Source organism: Aspergillus alliaceus, assembly GCF_009176365.1.
Source record: "Aspergillus alliaceus strain CBS 536.65 unplaced genomic scaffold BDW43scaffold_84, whole genome shotgun sequence".
NCBI classification, from domain to species: domain Eukaryota; kingdom Fungi; phylum Ascomycota; class Eurotiomycetes; order Eurotiales; family Aspergillaceae; genus Aspergillus; species Aspergillus alliaceus.
In genome coordinates this window covers 48,650-65,069 of record NW_022474767.1, presented here as the reverse complement: position 1 = coordinate 65,069, position 16,420 = coordinate 48,650, and the positions used below count along the sequence as shown (strand labels likewise).

Here is a 16,420-nt window from a genome sequence, read left to right as displayed (position 1 = left end):
TTACTCTTGAGAAATATATTCAACCCCGACCTGATTCTACGGTACATATAATATGACGATCTGGTCAAATGAAGTATACAGTCATGTTTTCGAATCATTTCATCCCGATATCTAATCCGCTGTAAGGTCCCGGCGGTCAAGAAGCCGCAATGCTCACAGTCCAATTCCGGAAACGCGAAACACCTCGCAGGTTGATCGTGGACCTTATTGGCAGTCAAGAGGAGGGGCAAATCCAGGCTGCAGACCCACGTATCATCAATGACAATGCAGTCGGATATAAGCCGTTCAACCGTACTTAACCCCCGCTAACTCCGCAATTTAACCCTACATATACGGCCGTTCACCTCCCCTCGTACAGTGCATCCAGCTTGAAGAAACCCCTTCTCAAAGACCAACCTCAATATGAGGTACGTGCGCCTCGGATCTAGCGGTCTCCGCGTTTCCCCCATCTGCGTGGGATGTATGAGCTACGGCACGCCCGGAAAGCCCCTCTCATGGGCGATTCCAGAAGAGGAAGCCCTCCCCGTTCTCGACTACTGCTACCAGGCGGGACTCAACTTTTTTGATACAGCCAATACATACTCTAACGGTGATTCGGAAATCATTCTTGGAAAGGCAATCAAGCAGTACAACTGGAACCGCGAGAGCATCGTTGTCGCGACCAAGGTCTGGGCGCCAGTCGGACGCGGCGCGGAGAGGCCGCTGTACATGTCCTACGATGAAAGAGACCAGAACGGCTATGTCAATCAGCACGGGCTAAGTCGGAAACATATCTTCGATAGTATTGATGCGAGTTTGAAGCGACTCGATTTGCCGTACGTTGATTTGCTGCAGATCCATCGGTTTGATCCCAACACCTCGCCCAGGGAGACGATGGAGGCGCTGCATGATGTTGTGAAGTCTGGGAAGGCCCGGTATATCGGGGCGTCGTCGATGTGGGCGCATCAACTTTTAGAATACCAGTATACGGCACGGATGAATGGGTGGACTGAGTTCATTACTATGCAAAATCTGTATAATCCCATTTATCGAGAGGAGGAGCGAGAAATGTTTCCCTCGCTTGCTAAGTTCGGGATGGCGAGTATTCCCTGGAGCCCTGTTTCGGCGGGATATTTGGCACGGCCGTGGAAGAAGAGTGACACGGCCCGGGGAGAGGGGATGAATGGGGCGTACTATGGCAATCCGTTTACTGATGCGGATAGGAAGATCAACGAGAAGATTGAAGAAATTGCTACGAGTCGTGGGGTCTCGATGGCCACAGTCTCACTGGCTTGGGCCTTCTCCAAGCCCTTCATTACCTCCCCGATTGTGGGGATGAGTAAGAAGGAGAGAGTTTTTGAAGCTATTCAAGCTGCTGATTTCAAGCTTAGTGAAGAAGAGATTCAGAGTATCGATGACTTGTATGTACCCAAGAATATTATCGGTCACAAGTGAACTACTGCATTCATGCCAAACAACGGGCATTGAAGTTGAGTGGTCCAAGCATAATGGGTGCAGTTATGACATTTCAAACATTCAATCAATTAGAAATAATTGCAATCTAAAACAGCTTACCGGGAGCCTGTTCGTCTACATATATATGGCTGCCCTAACCAGGGGCAGGCCTGCTTAGATCCCTACCAAGCCAAACGTCATTCTATCTCTATCGACTTACATACACAGAACATCTAAGAACAACAGACCGTTACATCGGCTTAGCTTGAGGCTTGAGGCTGCTGAGAACTGAGCCAACCGCCAGCGCGTATCTCGAGCACACGGTTTCCAACGCCACCACCGACGTTGGAAAGTTGACCACAAGGCGGCTGGCGACACCCTCCTCCTTTCCGTCGGTGCTCGTGATGCCCGATCCGGAAGAGAGTCTCGCCTCTCTACAAAGTCCTTTATCGATTGCTCAGGCAGATGAATACTTGGCCTGCTGTCAGGGGCAACAACTCTACTCGGTCAGGAATCAAAGAACGAATACGGCGAAGGTCTTGCGCCGGCTGAAGGAGATGATTACATCCTTTCACGGCAACACGGTTTTCTACATTACTAAGATGGTAGAATCTCATACCTCAATTTCCGAGTGTTGCCTGAGGGGCAACTGAGTTAGCGAAAGAACTTCCTAACCTTGGCATTCAGCTTATGAAGCCTGGAATCGGAAAATGGCCCAAGCCATTTTGTCCCTTCAAAAGGTGCTGCGGACACTGTGCCTGTTCATCGTCAAATAAAGGTGCGACTCACCCATTCTTGGGAATATTGTCATCAACTGGATCCTTATACACACGGCGAGCATGCTAGGGACCATGATCTCCGGGCAATTTATGGCACGTTCTCGAAACGTCAAGGCCGAAGCCAAGTATGCCAATCTTGAGGTCGGATAGGTTCTGTTTCTTATTAGATTTAAGCATAGCAAAGCTTTACGATGGCTCTCGAGCGCCGAAGCCGATGCGGATTCCATGATCGTATCCAGTATCGCGAGTCGGCCCTTGTCCATCAAGCTGGGAAGGTCCAGGATCCTGCCTGCGATCGTTGCAGGAAAACCCGAGTTTCTAAAATTTGCGTGGTTGTTGAAGGGGTGCTTTGTGCCAGAATGATGGAGAAATTCGAGCAGCGTGGTATAATCGACATCGGGGCGGCCCGTAAACTCGAGGAAGAATACAAGCTAGGAACGAGCCAACGAGTATGTCAAGGATAACTCTCGAGGTGATGAAGAAATTAGGTCTAGCAATGTTGCCGACGTAAGGATATCTCTGGGCCTGTTGATGGTCGACTCGACACAGCTTCTCTATTAGGAAACTAGCAATACTAACACGAGCAAATACTCCATGGGGCATTGGGAAATTTTGGGCTATATTGTGGAATAATTCAAAAAATTGACGAAAACTGGTTGTGCTTTAGACACAGTAATGCACAGGCAACGGCGATAGTCCGAGATATATTCATGAACACCATTTTAATGCGTGATATACAATAGATCAAGAGAGTCTGTTTATGTTATAACTGTATTATTTCTTACTAGGGTAGCATTTATCCCTTTTTAACCATCTCCCCACTCACGCTTTCTTCCCTCTCGTGCCCATTCAACACGCTCATGGCCTGCGGGCCTGTAAACTGTTTCCTGCCCGTTGTTATCCACGTCACGGTACTAAGTAACGCAATAACACCGATAGCCGCCGAGGTATAGTTCATCGACTCATGCGTAACTGGGTAGGTAGTAGGGAAGTTAAACGTAATGGCTGCGAAGAGGAGGAACAGGAGGCCGAGTACGTTGAGTGCGATTGACATAGACTGCGGGAGGGCGAAGGGGCCACTCATTCGGGGCTTATGGCCCGTTATGAAGCCAAGTAGACGGCTTAATAGAGCCATGGCGTATGAAAGATCTTAAGCTTCGTTAGTGGTTTACCAAGGAAGAAGGAATAGGATAACTGAGTGCTGAACTTACAGAATCCCTCCGTAGAAATAGCAATGACTGTTTCGAAACCGGTGGTAGTGCCAAAGTCAATGGCATCTAGAGCGAGCTGAACGACGAGAGTAAGGACCACGGCGTTTACAGGCACATTTCGCTTGCTGTCTACTTTCGAAAAAGCATCGGAGAATGGAAGACCATGATCGCGCGCAAAAGCATAGACGGAACGAGATCCTTCGGCCAGAAGGTTGTTCCCGGCAATTATGACGATGACAGCGATCATGCTGGACAGGAAGCATGTGCCGATTTTGCTCCCTGTCGAGTCGTAGAAGATTTGGATGACAGGCACGCCGGTGGTCGTATTGGCTGTGCTATTGATGTCACCGATGCAGAAGCAGAGAGTGACGAGGAAGGCAAAGCCGGTGACAGCGCCCAACACGACAGAGAGAATGATGGCCTTGGGGGCTTCCTCGGATGCTGATTTCATTTCTTCAGTCATGTGGGATGGGGCATCGTAGCAGCACATGCCGAAGCAGGCTTGCAGGATACCGACGATGGCTGCCATTGCTGATCCCCAACCGGTGAAGTTTTGGAATTCTGAGAACACAAACGACGCGGGCTGTTTGTTGCCGTTTGTGGCGAGGAGGACGATCATGGTTATTAAAAACGAGCCGACGTTCCAGATCAAGATGAATCGGGAGATGCGGTTGAGGAGGTGAGGACCCCAGATGTTGAGTGCTGTTGCAAGGAAGGCCACTAGATAAGCTACTAGGACGGTATGCCAGCGCTGGATGTTATAGTCGGGGAAGACAAGATTGGCCATGCCGAGGACAAAGTTGGCGGCGATGGAATTATTAGTTGCTCCCATTGCGAGGATACCTGGTGTGAAATCGGCAATTAGTTCCCAGGGCACGTCTAGGTTTCAATGGGAGAATAATATATACCGATGAGCATAAACCAGCCACTGATGTAAGAAAGCCCACGCGCAATACTTGGGGGCGCCAGAGCAGCAACCCAAGAGTATTGGCCACCTGCAACGGGGTACATAGAACACATTTCCGCCATGGGGATAGCAACTGCTAGTGTGAGAAGGCTCACGCCGATGAAACTAAACACCATGACCGGAGGACCACCAGATGTAACACCGACGATGAATACACCACTTAGTGCTGTCCATCTACCCAAGGTTAGCAATCATTGTATAAGCGGGTGGGTGTTCGACTGACGAGGTCACTACACTGAAGCTAAAGCCAATCATCCCCAACAATCCGAAGGTTCGCTTGAGCTCTACACGAACATTAGCCGGCAAGCATGGCGTTGTAGAGGGAGCGCATACCTTGCTCGTACCCCAAGTTTTCCAAACGGGCATCCTCCCGGGTTGTTTCTGAAAAGACTTGGCTGTTATCGTCGTCCTTTGCCATGATCATAGCTGGTCGTGTTCCTTGTTATGACACCTCGAAGATCCACGCCCTGGGCAGCCATTGGCACTAGGGGCAGGTAGGTGACTTTAAAAAGGGCATCGCCATATCTGGGGAGCTTCCTTGTCGGCAAGAGTATCCCCATGGAGGAACCCTTGGTTTGATGATAACCGGAGGGAGGCTTGACAGCGATAAGATAGATAGGCTATCAGACCTTCCCAATCGAGAAGGTCTCCGCGATGGACGGTGGAGCTGCAAGTGTGGGGGAGCGAATCAATTCTCCGCACTGGAACCAACATACCTACTGAGATTAGGTATCTGGACATAATTTGAGGTCAGTTTACCCAAGTTTGAGCACGGTATTATTCAGAATGTTAAAAATCTGATTGGGTGGGAAACCGTTAGTGGGGCTATGTCACTGTGTCAGTGTCACGATAAGCAGCCCTCTGAGGAGTCATGGGAGGTGGTTTCAAAAATCAATCTCCTAATGTGATTGATAAGTATATCTCTTCATTCCTATCAGCGAGAAACATCATGGTGCTATTCATACCTTCCGAATATATGTATGTCAAGAGGACACTGATTTTATGATTTGAGTCGCTTTCTCAGGAAAGCCCTCATCCTAGCCGTTAGAACTTATATCAGCTCTTAAAACGCATATTAATAATATGAATCCGGCTTCCGAGGCCCCCCACCCCCCCGTATCCTTGGCGATAACGCAGAGAGGATTCAACTCTAGAACGGAAAGGGAAAGTCATAGTGCTTGGCCCTAACGTCTATAAATCAGCAGATGGATGATAAAGAACCCTTTCCTCTTCCTTGTTTCATTCATTGTATTGGATTCCAGAATGTATACATACAGTCTACTTTCCTTCACTGTGTTTACGTCTGCCATAGCGAGGGAGATAGTCTTTCCTCCGGTAGCAGCTATTCAAGAGTTCGGCCAAGTTCCGCTCGGCAAAGACTATGGTGTTGATATTGTTACCGGAAGTCAATTCTCGGGGTTAACTACCTTCGCCAACTTACCTTACGTAAATTGCCTAGTGGATGACCAGGCAGAGTCCACTCCTTATGATATAGCGGTTCTGGGTGCTCCATTTGACACTGTACATCATCACCTTTCTTGCAATTCAGTGCAGGGGCCTCGTAAAGGTTCACTGACTATGCTTTACAGGGAGTTACCGCTCGCCCCGGAGCTAGATACGGACCTGGGGGAATTCGGCTTGGCTCCCGTCGATTGCAAGGATGGAATATCTATACTGGGGTGAACGTCTTCGAAAGCTGGGCGAAGATGGTGGATTGCGGTGATGTGCCGCTGACCTGGCTGGACAATACGGTTGCATTGAAGCAGCTGGATCTAGCACACAAGGTACGTGCTCATCTGGTTTTTGTTTCATATAGCCTACAATCCCACTTATCGTTGGAACTACTGCCCAGGTAGTATCGTCACGTCCTACGAATACCACCAATGTGGGTGGTGTCCCTCGTATTCTTACTCTCGGCGGAGACCACACGACCACATTATCAGCCCTGAGGTCAACGTACGAGAAGTGGGGACCTGTCTCGGTAATTCACTTTGACAGCCACATCGGTAAGCCCTCTTTCGCATCTGCACCATATAGGAATCTTACTAGTCTGTTTAGATACTTGGGACCCTGAGGTGCTAGGTATGTTCCTGTTTTAATAGTACGGCGCTTCTATTGAAATAAGTTCTCACATATAGCAGGTGGTGGTATCTCTCACTATGCGTAAGTTCCAGAAAACAGAATGGACAGGCCACCCAATTGACATGTTCAAGCGGGGTCAACCACGGTACTTTCCTGCACATAGCCCATGAAGAGGTCTTTCTCCGTCCAAATACTACTCAATTCAACTATATACTAACAATTTACAGGGTCTTATTCGCAACACTTCAGTCCATGTTGGTACCCGTGCCCCGGTCATACGTCGAAAGGGTGATCTCAGGAATGATATCCGCTGCGGGTTCGAAATCATCAAGGCCCGTGATTTGGACCGACTTGGGGTAAACGGAGTCGTAGAAGAAATCAAATCCCGAGTCGGCGATAGCAAGGTGTATATCTCTGTGGATATTGATGTTTTGGATCCAGCTTACGCACCTGGTGAGTGTTCTCATTCTTTCTATATGAAGCTCATATGGTTAACTATAGTAGCGACTGGGACGGCAGAGCCTGGTGGCTTTACTACACGGGAGCTTCTTTCCATCTTGGACGCTCTACATGGTCTGTCAGTCATAGGCGCAGATGTTGTAGAGGTCGCACCCATATACGATACGACAGCTGAGACGACAACTTTGGCTGCCGCCGAAGTGGCCCATTCGTTGCTGTATCTGATGGTGGAAACACCGGTGACGGATAGTTGAGAATCTCTACCTTGTATATTAGTTAGTATGAGTTGGATTATTCTTAGCTTTCACAATGGTACTGGGATGAAGTGTATGGTGAGCGTGAAAAGTAGAAGATTCATTGGTGGCTTCAACCATAGTATATCGCTAGTCTTCTTGATCATGATACTAGATATACTATACCCGTAAGGCAGCTAGTCAATAGAGAATATTGCATGGAGGTATTTGTTCATCAATCGAGTCAAGTACCGTACCGTTAGGGCTGATGAATGCCGATTTCATGCAGCGCTTATCGCCAGCAAGACAACCAGCACACCTAATATTCATGGCCTACAGATACCTCTATCCATATCCCCCTAATGATCTACCTATGAATAAGGCCACTTCAATAAAAAACAATCCAAAGACACCCTTAGCCATTCCAGACGCTAGATATACCCACCCACCTAACTCCGAGATCGCTATCTTAACCCCGTCCCCTCCCCACTTTTTTCTCCGAGCAATTCTTCTACATCATTGCGACATTCAATGATTCTTTCATATACCCACTGCCTGCCCTCAATTCTACCAAACTAACCACTCCCCCCTCTCCCCAAAACCCAGAAAACCCCCAATACCTCACCAGAATGGTACGCCAATCCCCTCACCAATCACCCCAGAAACTCAACCGAAAAAAAACTAACAATTGATAAAGCCCCACGCCGACAGCTCCTACTTCGGCCCCTCCGCCTCAAAACCCGAAATCTACTCCCAAGTCCTCTCCCAAGCCGAAGGCCTCCTCTACGGCCAACGCAACTGGGTCTCAAACCTCTCCAATGTTGCCTCCCTCCTCTGGCACGCCTACGCCGCCCTCCCTTCCCCGCTCTCCGCCGTAAACTGGGCCGGCTTCTACATCCGCCAGGATAAGTTCCCAAATCCCAATACCCAAGGCCAATCCCAGGAGCAGCAGAAAAAGCTATGGCTGGGCCCGTTCCAGGGGAGACCGGCGTGCCAGGAGATTCGGTTTGGGAGGGGGGTTTGTGGGACTGCGGCGGAGAAGGGGGAGACGGTTGTTGTGGGTGATGTTTTGCAGTTTCCAGGGCACATTGCCTGTGATGCGCAGTCTAGGAGTGAGATTGTGGTTCCTATTCTCTCTCAGGGAGAGGTGAGTTTTCTCTCTTTGGATTGTGGGTGGTAGGATGCTAATGATGGTGGTTGGCTAGACTGTGGCTATTATTGATGTTGATTGTACGGAGGTGGATGGGTTTGATGAGGCTGATCGGAAGTTTTTGGAGGAGCTGGCGGGGCTTTTGGCCAATTCTTGTGATTGGTAATACGTTGGTTAGAGATGGGATTGGGGATAATTTTAATTAAAGAAGACAATGTACAATGTGGATTTATGAGAATGGAGTATGAAGCTAAATACCAGATTCAGATCTCAGCCAGAGATCCATGGTCTTGTCTTGAATAGTCGTCCATCTTATGTAGAGAACTGCAAACCGAAATGCTCTAAACCCGCCAGTGGTGCTGATAATATCTTCCGAATCTATCGCTTTCGCCGAAAAGAATGTGCAAATCCCGTCAAAAAGTCACGTCCAAGCGCCGATCCAGTAAAACCCATGATGCTCCTAGTACACTTCTAGTGTGTGTATCCAACAGTAATACAAAGATGTGTGTATAGATAGCTCGAAAAAGGAAAAAGAAAATGAAAGGAAAAAGAAAAAAAAAACTAAAAAAAAAACTAAAAAAAAAAAATTAAATAAAATAAAAAAATAAAAAAAAAAGGCAAGAGGGAAAGGGAGGCAGTGGCTACATGCTGAGCATGCTCATCTGCCGTTTCATCGGGCTGATGGACCCAGCGTCGCCGTCTTCACTGGGCCCAAAGCCACTGTCCGTGCCGGCGAGCCCAGCATCTGTATCGATGTCCCATTCTTCGTCTTCGCCGTCGTCGAGCCCTTCCATGCCTGCATCGGAGCCGCGATGGAAGCTTTTCTGGATCGCCCCGCGGGTATTCCACCGCAGTGCTCGCTGAACACTCTGGAACCATTCTCCGCTACCCGATACCACCGTTGGGAAGGGGTACTGGCTGGCTTCGACAGTGACATAGTCCCCCTGACGGAGTTCCACGCGGCCCTTGCCATCAAAGGAGCAGTAAGCGGTGGAGCGGGAGCCGATGGGGACAGCAATGCGAAGGAGCATCGAGTCTGAGAGCACCATCGGGCGGAAGGACAAAGTATGAGGACAGATGGGTGTAAGAAGAATGCCTGGGATAGAGGGATGGATCAAAGAACCTCCGGCGGAAAGCGAGTAAGCCGTAGATCCTGCCCAGGGTTAGTTGGAATATCTAGTTTACTGAAGAGGAAGTGACATACCCGTTGGGGTAGACAAGATACACCCGTCCGCTTGAACCACCGTCAAGAAATCATTATCGGCGTATAGCTCGAGATTGGACACGTAAGGCGATGGCCCGCGGTCAATCACCAGTTCGTTCAGAACCTCGAACTGTTCGCCTTCTTCCACGGCCCCGGCCTCGGCTCCTTTGCTTCGGTCCTTCCGGAATACGGTGCACGTGAACCGCATGCGGAGATTCACCCGCATCCCAACATCCCCCATAACCGCGTTCAAATGTTGCCTATAATTCTCGAACTCAAAGTTCGTCAAAAAGCCCAGACTACCGAGAGAGAAGCACAGGACGGGGGGAACGATACGCTGAAAGAGCCACGACGTGAAGAGCACCGTGCCATCTCCACCCAATGTCAGGACGAGATCGAATTTCTCCGGGGATTCCCAACAGAGGTCCGGAGTCCAGTAGTGTAGCATCTTTTCAAACCGAGGCTCCATCTGCAAGAGCCCCTGCGCGTCAAATCGCTTGGAGTTCCGCAACTTGGCGTCCACATACACATTGACACCCACATCTTTACCATATCGAGGGGTCGCGAGAAGCCATTCCGCCAGTTCCCGGGTCAAGTGCACCAGGCTGTTGTCACGCGCCTTGGTAACAATCATGACATTCCGTACGGCACGTTTAATGGGCCGACGCTGCAGTTGCTTGGACACCTCACGCACGCCGGTGGCCGTCTGTACTAAGCGGGAGTGTGATAACCACTCGTCGTGGGTAATCTCCTCGAGAACCTTCTGGATATTGACGGCGTCGTCGAACCTTTGATGGAAGAAGCACGGCGATTTCATGGCTAACCGCGCCGTCGGAGGCAGGCCATCTAAACATGGGCCAAGCTGCAGACTGGAGAGCGCTGCGGAGAGCTTCTGGGACGAGGGGTTACTGGCGCGACGCTCGGCGTCATCTGGAGGACTGGAGGATGAGCCATTCGCGAGGAGCCCGAGAGAGGCCGCCAGCGGCATGTTGGAATTATTCGGGTTGGATATGGACGGGCGAGACGCAAGCGCTTTCATGATAGTCTGTCGAGGGATTGAGTCGGTGGAAAGTGCGTTACGTTGGTGAGCCTTCAGCGAGGCCGCGGCGCGGAGAGGCAGGAAGGGTGATGATGGCGACGATAGGACAGCGGAGTCTTCCCGGGAGATCTCAGCCTTCCGCGAAGCAGCGACGCTGTTGTTACGAGTCCCCGGGAGGGAATCGCTCTCGTTTGTGGTCTGCGAGGGATCTATGTGGTATGCATAATCGCGGAGTAGGGTAGTACCGACTGTGGAAGAGGAACGACGGTCGAGGTCGGACAGCGGGGCGGAAGATGATGTCGATGATACCGGAGCAGATTGCGCCGTGGGGTCAGAACATGCTAGGCCATGGTCAGATGCAGAGAAAGCCATGGGGCGATTGGACCGATTTATATGTTAAAGTAAGATTCCTCCGAATGACGGTGAGTCTAAGTGTGGGGGGAGTACAAAGGAAAAGGGATGCACAGCGATGATTGAGTGAAAGGGAGGGAGATGTGGCCCGGAGTCGGATATGACGGGCTGGAAAGGCTTCCAATTGACCCAAGGGAAAGAGAAGAAGTCACGGTGGAGAGACTTGACCTCACCTTCGACGGGTTTCCATGGTCAGAGAAGTAAATTAAATCCTGTAAGTTAAGTTCTAAGACAAGTTATCTCCGCAAAACGGCTGTTTTAATTCCGTGATCAAACGGGGTGAAAACTTGGCTTATTCAAGAATTTATAATCCTCGCTCCTCAGACTCACTAACATGATTACTCTTCCTTGTCTCCTTTTTTTAAGCTCGGGATAAACATCACCACATTCTTGTAAACATCAATAATTAATGACACGATCTTCGTCATATCTGCAAGGGGGCGTCCCTTCGGCTCCGTGATTTCCTTGTCGATAATTAGCCGGATTATTCCTTTTGATATCTCACACTCCGACCTTTTTCTTGTACTTTTTATTACTACTGTTCTTGTTTTATTCTTTGTTTGTTTGGTTTTGTCTTTCTTTCCTTTTTTTTTTTCCGTCTCCTGCCATCGGGGATCTTTTCCACTCCGACACTTTGTACATCCATCCATGCAGTACTACAGCCACTACTGATGAGACCGGTCATTACGGAGTTCAGAATATCACATTCCACATAACCAACCCTCCCCCCCCAAAACCTTCACCCAACAAAAGTCAAGAGAAATGATAGATTACTTTCCATTTTCAACTATTATCCACTAGAGTTTGCCATTATCATGTGTTTTGGTTGGACAACGCCCTTAGCGTCGTACGTGTGTAAATGCGCCAGTTGAATTTGTGTGCAGTAGTGTCTGTGGGTGAAGGGCGATAAGCACCGGATACCGCCAGAAAAGGGGGTTTTGGGGGGCATGTCGACGCTTGACTTCTATTCGTATCCTATTCCCTCGTATCCACTAATGGTCCGTCCAAATGGAAATCCGGCGAGCGCCAATGATATCCAGCAGAGGGTGTTAGAAATACCCCGCGGCTGCAGTCGAACACAGACATTAAGGCGCCAAGGGACCACTAGGCCATGGCGAGAAGTGTAGTGATGCATGGTAGTAGGCCAGCGGTGCATCGGCCGTGGGTTACCGGATGGGCGAACATTGCAGTCGGTTATCCATGCCGACTTCGTTGCTCAGGGTTTGTTACGTGAACCACAAACTCAGGGCGCGTCAATTTTCCAGGCGTAATCCTGCTGGATTTTTTCTTCGACAGCCTCCCGCAGCGCTCCCTCCAGCGGCTGGCCGTCCACATCCTCGGCCATAGCCAGATCTCCGTCGGAGCCACGGGCTAAAGTCCCGTGGCAGATGGCCAAAGCGCGCTGATGCACCTTTTCCCAAGTATCAAAGTCAAACGGGCCCTGGCTCTCATTCAGCAGAAGATGACCATTGGATGAAAAGGCGAGCACGTGGAGAGAAGTCGCCGCGGCGGCTTCCTTCGTTGTTGGCTCCCGAGTAATCTCTCCGGATGCATCGACAGCCAGAACGGTCGCGGAAAAAGTCATAGATAGAGGAACGGAGGCTGAAATTAACGCCAGCAGGGCAGTATGAAGGAGGGCGGGGAGTAGAGACAAGTACTGCACATTCATCGCACCCAGGTTAGCTGAAAACCGCTCGCCTTGTCTCGTCAGGATCGAATATCAAATACGCACCGAGTCTCCTCTGCCCACACTTTCACCTCCTACAATAGCCAAGGTGATCACAACGCCACGCCGAGCGTAGCCCTTTTCGCGTCCCAGGATCAACTTTGCCAGCATAGTCTTAATGATTCCTTCAACGTATCGTTCGCCCACACCACCCGCTGCGGTACCCGGCTTAACAAAAACTTCCACGGTCGCATCTTCCGGTCTGAGAGCATCACGGCGTCCAGGGAGCTCAATTGGCGCATTCACCGATCCCAAGATATTGGATCCAGTGGACGGACATTGGTAAGAAGCCGACCCATCGGCGCGGGAGAGAGGAGTAAGGGTGACTGCTGGTCCAACCATTGCGTGGGTTGTTGTGATGTAAAAGAGCGTGAAATAGATGTCAATTTAGCTGCAAAATGGTGATACAAAATGAAGGAAGGGGATTGATTGATAGAATGAATCTGTTCACCTCCAGTTTCCCGCTTGGAAATTTTTGGTCGAATGCGGGCCGGCTTCTGATTGGTTGATGGACAGCTCCTCCAACAGCGCATCAACTGTCTGGAATGATTCACTACTGGTATAAACAACTTTATATACTGGGTGAGAGCTAAAGGAGGATATAAGAGGAGGTACTACTACTACGTAGATTTTTGTTTGGTCAAGCGGGACTTACCCTATCCACTTCACACCTAAGTAGACATGGTGCTTTATGGCGATATATATATATTAATCACCGGGAGTGGTCTTTGAACATGCACACATTTATACTATTTAATTTTATGACTCCCATCAGGACAAGCCGGAATAGGGTATAAGGAAGACTAATCGATTTGTATGAATGTGTGGTATTTTCTCTCATCATTTGATAGGAGATATAAAAGATATACAGTGCATCTTGTCATGACTAGTCTTGTGACGTGTATAGAAAAATCCTTCTCTGCTTACTTGGGTTTAAGGTGGAACCATGTATCTATTTCGAAGATTGGGCGTAGATGTAATGATTCCTACGAATAAAAAGCAAAAGCATTGCCAGTGTTAGGGTTGTCGGCCAATGGTACCGTCCTTGTCATATAGGGATTCCCCGTATCGTTTAGTAGCGCCATGTAAGTCTTCGTCTACTAGTATCACTCCTTCAATAGGCAACTCGGTTAGAGCGAAAATATATATATATACATATATACATATATATATATCTAGGATACGTACGGTCATGGAGAATAATTCAGAAATAAATAGAGGAACAGGGAATTCCTCACTCTTATCCCTTGCCCCAGTTTTCTGCAATTTTTCTTGATTCAATCCCAAGGCGCTTCCAATAGATTGCCCAAGTAATAAGGACCTTATTTCTCCTTATCTCATCCGTCAAGCTCAGCTTCGTTGGCTTCCATTACCGCAAAGACCAGAAGAAAAGCAGGAAATCTTCCCGAGACCAGTTGCGGCATACTTGACACTATACGTACTGTCTCATTGTCTCCTGCCTATCCCCTCCATCCCTCCCTTCCTATAAAGCATGAGCGCACTATTTGCAGCTCAGCTGGCCATTTATGTTGTACTATGCTTTCCCGTTCTCTACATGCTCTTCCGCCATGGCCGGACGGACCGGTCTACTGGAATGGTTTTTCTTGCTTGCATTCTGTACACTCAGAATAGTTGGCGGCAGCATGGCAATAGGTAGTGGCAGTTTAGCTGCGGAGATCATATCCAGCGTTGGAATATCTCCACTACTACTTACGGTAGATGGGTTTCTGTAGGAAGCGTATGTCTTCCATGTCCATTATTAATCGATGAATAACCGAGGGGGTGATATCGTAGGAGAACACTGCGAGACCCTGGGCTAAATCGACGCGTGCAGTGGTTGTTCATGGCTGTAATGCATATCCTGGCTGTGACGGGCGTTGCAATAGTCGCAGCCGAGGCGGGAGGCCTCGCCAGTCGAGATCCCTCGCTGAACGACTTGTCCCTCCTCCAGACTGGCATGGCCCTGCTCACAGCTGCATGGGTGATCCTGCTGACCTGGGCCTTGTGCGCATTGCTACAAGGTCAATGTCAACCAGCAACTTCATCATATTCTCATGGGACAATAGCAAGTCATTCGTCATCCCAGATAGAGAACTCCGACTTGGTATGCTAATGATAGCGACATGACTATTTGCTTGTGTATGGTGTCCTGGCAGCCCATACGTTCATCGGCATACGCGTACTGTAAGGACTCATCGCCGAATGTACGCAGAAGGCCCAGCTGAACCCAGTCACCGGCTCGCTGGTCATTCGCGTTCTGCTTAGCTCACTTCCTGAGCTGATTGCGACTCTCATATTCATTTTAGTGGGCTTTCAGACACTTACTTTCAATATACACAGGCAAGGCCTACAGTGAAGACATAGCACGGAAGACAAGTGGGAGTTTGATATTAGTTTATTGGTCAGACGATTATTTCCAGTATTAGAATGATCGGCGGAGAGATCGGCATTCTTTATTTTTTATTCATTGATTTCATGCAGGAGGTAACCTGGCACACCGCCCATAGCAATCTAGAGCATTGATCGATCAAGCACCTCCCACTTTGGTGGTTTATAAGACTAAATTTATTATTTAGGTTATCATGGGATATCGGTTTGATATGCATTACTGACAAGAGTTCCATGGTGTAAGCCTCAATCCATATTCTTAGCATCTTAGAGACATACGTATACATTTTTATTTTGGGGTTATCAGCTGCACAGGAAAAGTTGTACATGGAGCCGTGCAGTAGGGTGTAGAATGGAGCGCGACATCATATAACAGAATCTTGCGAAAGAAACATCCAAGGGAATAACTGATATCATTCTGCCAAAAGCAAAGGCAAAGCGAAAGGGAACGAATTGGAAAAAGAAAAAGAAAAACCAAGAGATAAGCTAAGTAATAGTGCAACAACCCTATACTATTGGTATCAGCTACTCATAGGGCGAAACTGAAGAGACGGGCCCTGACGCCCTGTCGCCATCCACGTTTGTGTTTTATACTCCGGACTTCTATCAGGGGAGGCCGAGCAGCAATATTGGGGTTCCTTCTGGCAATGATCAGGTGGCAGACGGAAATCGTACTTGAATAGAGTCCAGGCAAGCGTTAGGGGAAAGATCCGCCCATACAAATTCTGAGCAAGACAGGGCCTCAGTCCTAAACTGAAAGGAGAGAATGCTGATTGGTAAACAGTATACGACGAGAGGAACGACCTGAATAACGCCCGCTATGCTTTAGTAACTGGTTGGGGTCAAGGGACACATGGCCACAAGCGCAGAACACGGTAAGACGGCTGTTAAGCAAAAGTAATCCCATTGCGATGGTAGTGTATAAATGCCAACGGGGCTTAGGTCAGCGTCTATGATTGTGGGCAGTCGGAGACTAGCTGATATTTCGGACGCTCGCCAGAGTTTAGCATTCATTATTTTTGCAAGTTTTCTCTGCAGTATTGAAGCAGTGCATAGCATCCTAAGATTGTCACCTACAGCCCTTACGCTGCAGTAGAGTCGACCTGATATTCACAGAGTGCTCAGCACACGCAGTTCCGCCTTGCGCCACGCTCCAGGAACAATTTAATCACTAATCCCAAAATTTCCCGCAGAAAAACAGTTCGGTTGTCAAATCACTACCAAGGCTTCTCTCATATTACCGTGGGTGTATCCTGCCTATTTATTTTACTGAAGTACATTCGTAATGGACAATTTGCACACCGTATCAAAAGCAGAAGTCCCCCAACTTCATCACA

The 16,420-nt window shown here is 48.9% G+C and overlaps 7 protein-coding genes across 7 annotated transcripts; 4 read left to right on the top strand and 3 right to left on the bottom strand.

Moving 5' to 3' along the window:
• Positions 1-402: 402 nt before the first annotated feature.
• Positions 403-1,434, top strand: BDW43DRAFT_323875 (aldo/keto reductase; the record flags this gene model as incomplete). Its single annotated transcript, XM_032049833.1, has 1 exon — positions 403-1,434. One exon carries the CDS (start codon positions 403-405, stop codon positions 1,432-1,434), a length of 1,032 nt encoding a protein of 343 aa, XP_031894323.1.
• A 1,562-nt stretch (positions 1,435-2,996) lies between these two features.
• On the bottom strand, positions 2,997-5,038 carry BDW43DRAFT_245263 (putative GABA permease). The gene is made up of 5 exons (XM_032039728.1): positions 4,725-5,038; positions 4,615-4,675; positions 4,333-4,565; positions 3,425-4,267; positions 2,997-3,362 (listed from the first exon to the last, which is right to left on the bottom strand). The coding sequence occupies exons 1-5, from the start codon at positions 4,813-4,815 to the stop codon at positions 3,010-3,012; spliced, it is 1,581 nt and encodes a 526-aa protein (XP_031894322.1). The 5' UTR covers positions 4,816-5,038; the 3' UTR covers positions 2,997-3,009.
• Positions 5,039-5,654: 616 nt separating this feature from the next.
• BDW43DRAFT_304586 (agmatinase) lies at positions 5,655-7,186 on the top strand (the record flags this gene model as incomplete). The annotated part of the gene is made up of 8 exons (XM_032045628.1): positions 5,655-5,912; positions 5,981-6,175; positions 6,244-6,397; positions 6,450-6,473; positions 6,533-6,554; positions 6,605-6,647; positions 6,701-6,926; positions 6,978-7,186. The coding sequence occupies 8 exons, from the start codon at positions 5,655-5,657 to the stop codon at positions 7,184-7,186; spliced, it is 1,131 nt and encodes a 376-aa protein (XP_031894321.1).
• A 447-nt stretch (positions 7,187-7,633) lies between these two features.
• BDW43DRAFT_293999 (GAF domain-containing protein) lies at positions 7,634-8,584 on the top strand. The gene is made up of 3 exons (XM_032043893.1): positions 7,634-7,797; positions 7,863-8,312; positions 8,371-8,584. Exons 1-3 carry the CDS (start codon positions 7,795-7,797, stop codon positions 8,479-8,481), a joined length of 564 nt encoding a protein of 187 aa, XP_031894320.1. The 5' UTR covers positions 7,634-7,794; the 3' UTR covers positions 8,482-8,584.
• Positions 8,585-8,954: 370 nt separating this feature from the next.
• On the bottom strand, positions 8,955-11,254 carry BDW43DRAFT_293996 (putative NAD+ kinase Utr1; the record flags this gene model as incomplete). The annotated part of the gene is made up of 2 exons (XM_032043892.1): positions 9,520-11,254; positions 8,955-9,468 (listed from the first exon to the last, which is right to left on the bottom strand). Exons 1-2 carry the CDS (start codon positions 10,928-10,930, stop codon positions 8,957-8,959), a joined length of 1,923 nt encoding a protein of 640 aa, XP_031894319.1. The 5' UTR covers positions 10,931-11,254.
• A 900-nt stretch (positions 11,255-12,154) lies between these two features.
• BDW43DRAFT_245214 (putative exosome complex subunit Rrp46) lies at positions 12,155-13,222 on the bottom strand. Its single transcript, XM_032039727.1, has 2 exons — positions 12,702-13,222; positions 12,155-12,626 (listed from the first exon to the last, which is right to left on the bottom strand). Exons 1-2 carry the CDS (start codon positions 13,035-13,037, stop codon positions 12,213-12,215), a joined length of 750 nt encoding a protein of 249 aa, XP_031894318.1. The 5' UTR covers positions 13,038-13,222; the 3' UTR covers positions 12,155-12,212.
• A 1,041-nt stretch (positions 13,223-14,263) lies between these two features.
• BDW43DRAFT_304583 (uncharacterized protein) lies at positions 14,264-15,051 on the top strand (the record flags this gene model as incomplete). Its single annotated transcript, XM_032045627.1, has 4 exons — positions 14,264-14,424; positions 14,490-14,722; positions 14,852-14,874; positions 14,908-15,051. The coding sequence occupies 4 exons, from the start codon at positions 14,264-14,266 to the stop codon at positions 15,049-15,051; spliced, it is 561 nt and encodes a 186-aa protein (XP_031894317.1).
• Positions 15,052-16,420: the final 1,369 nt, after the last annotated feature.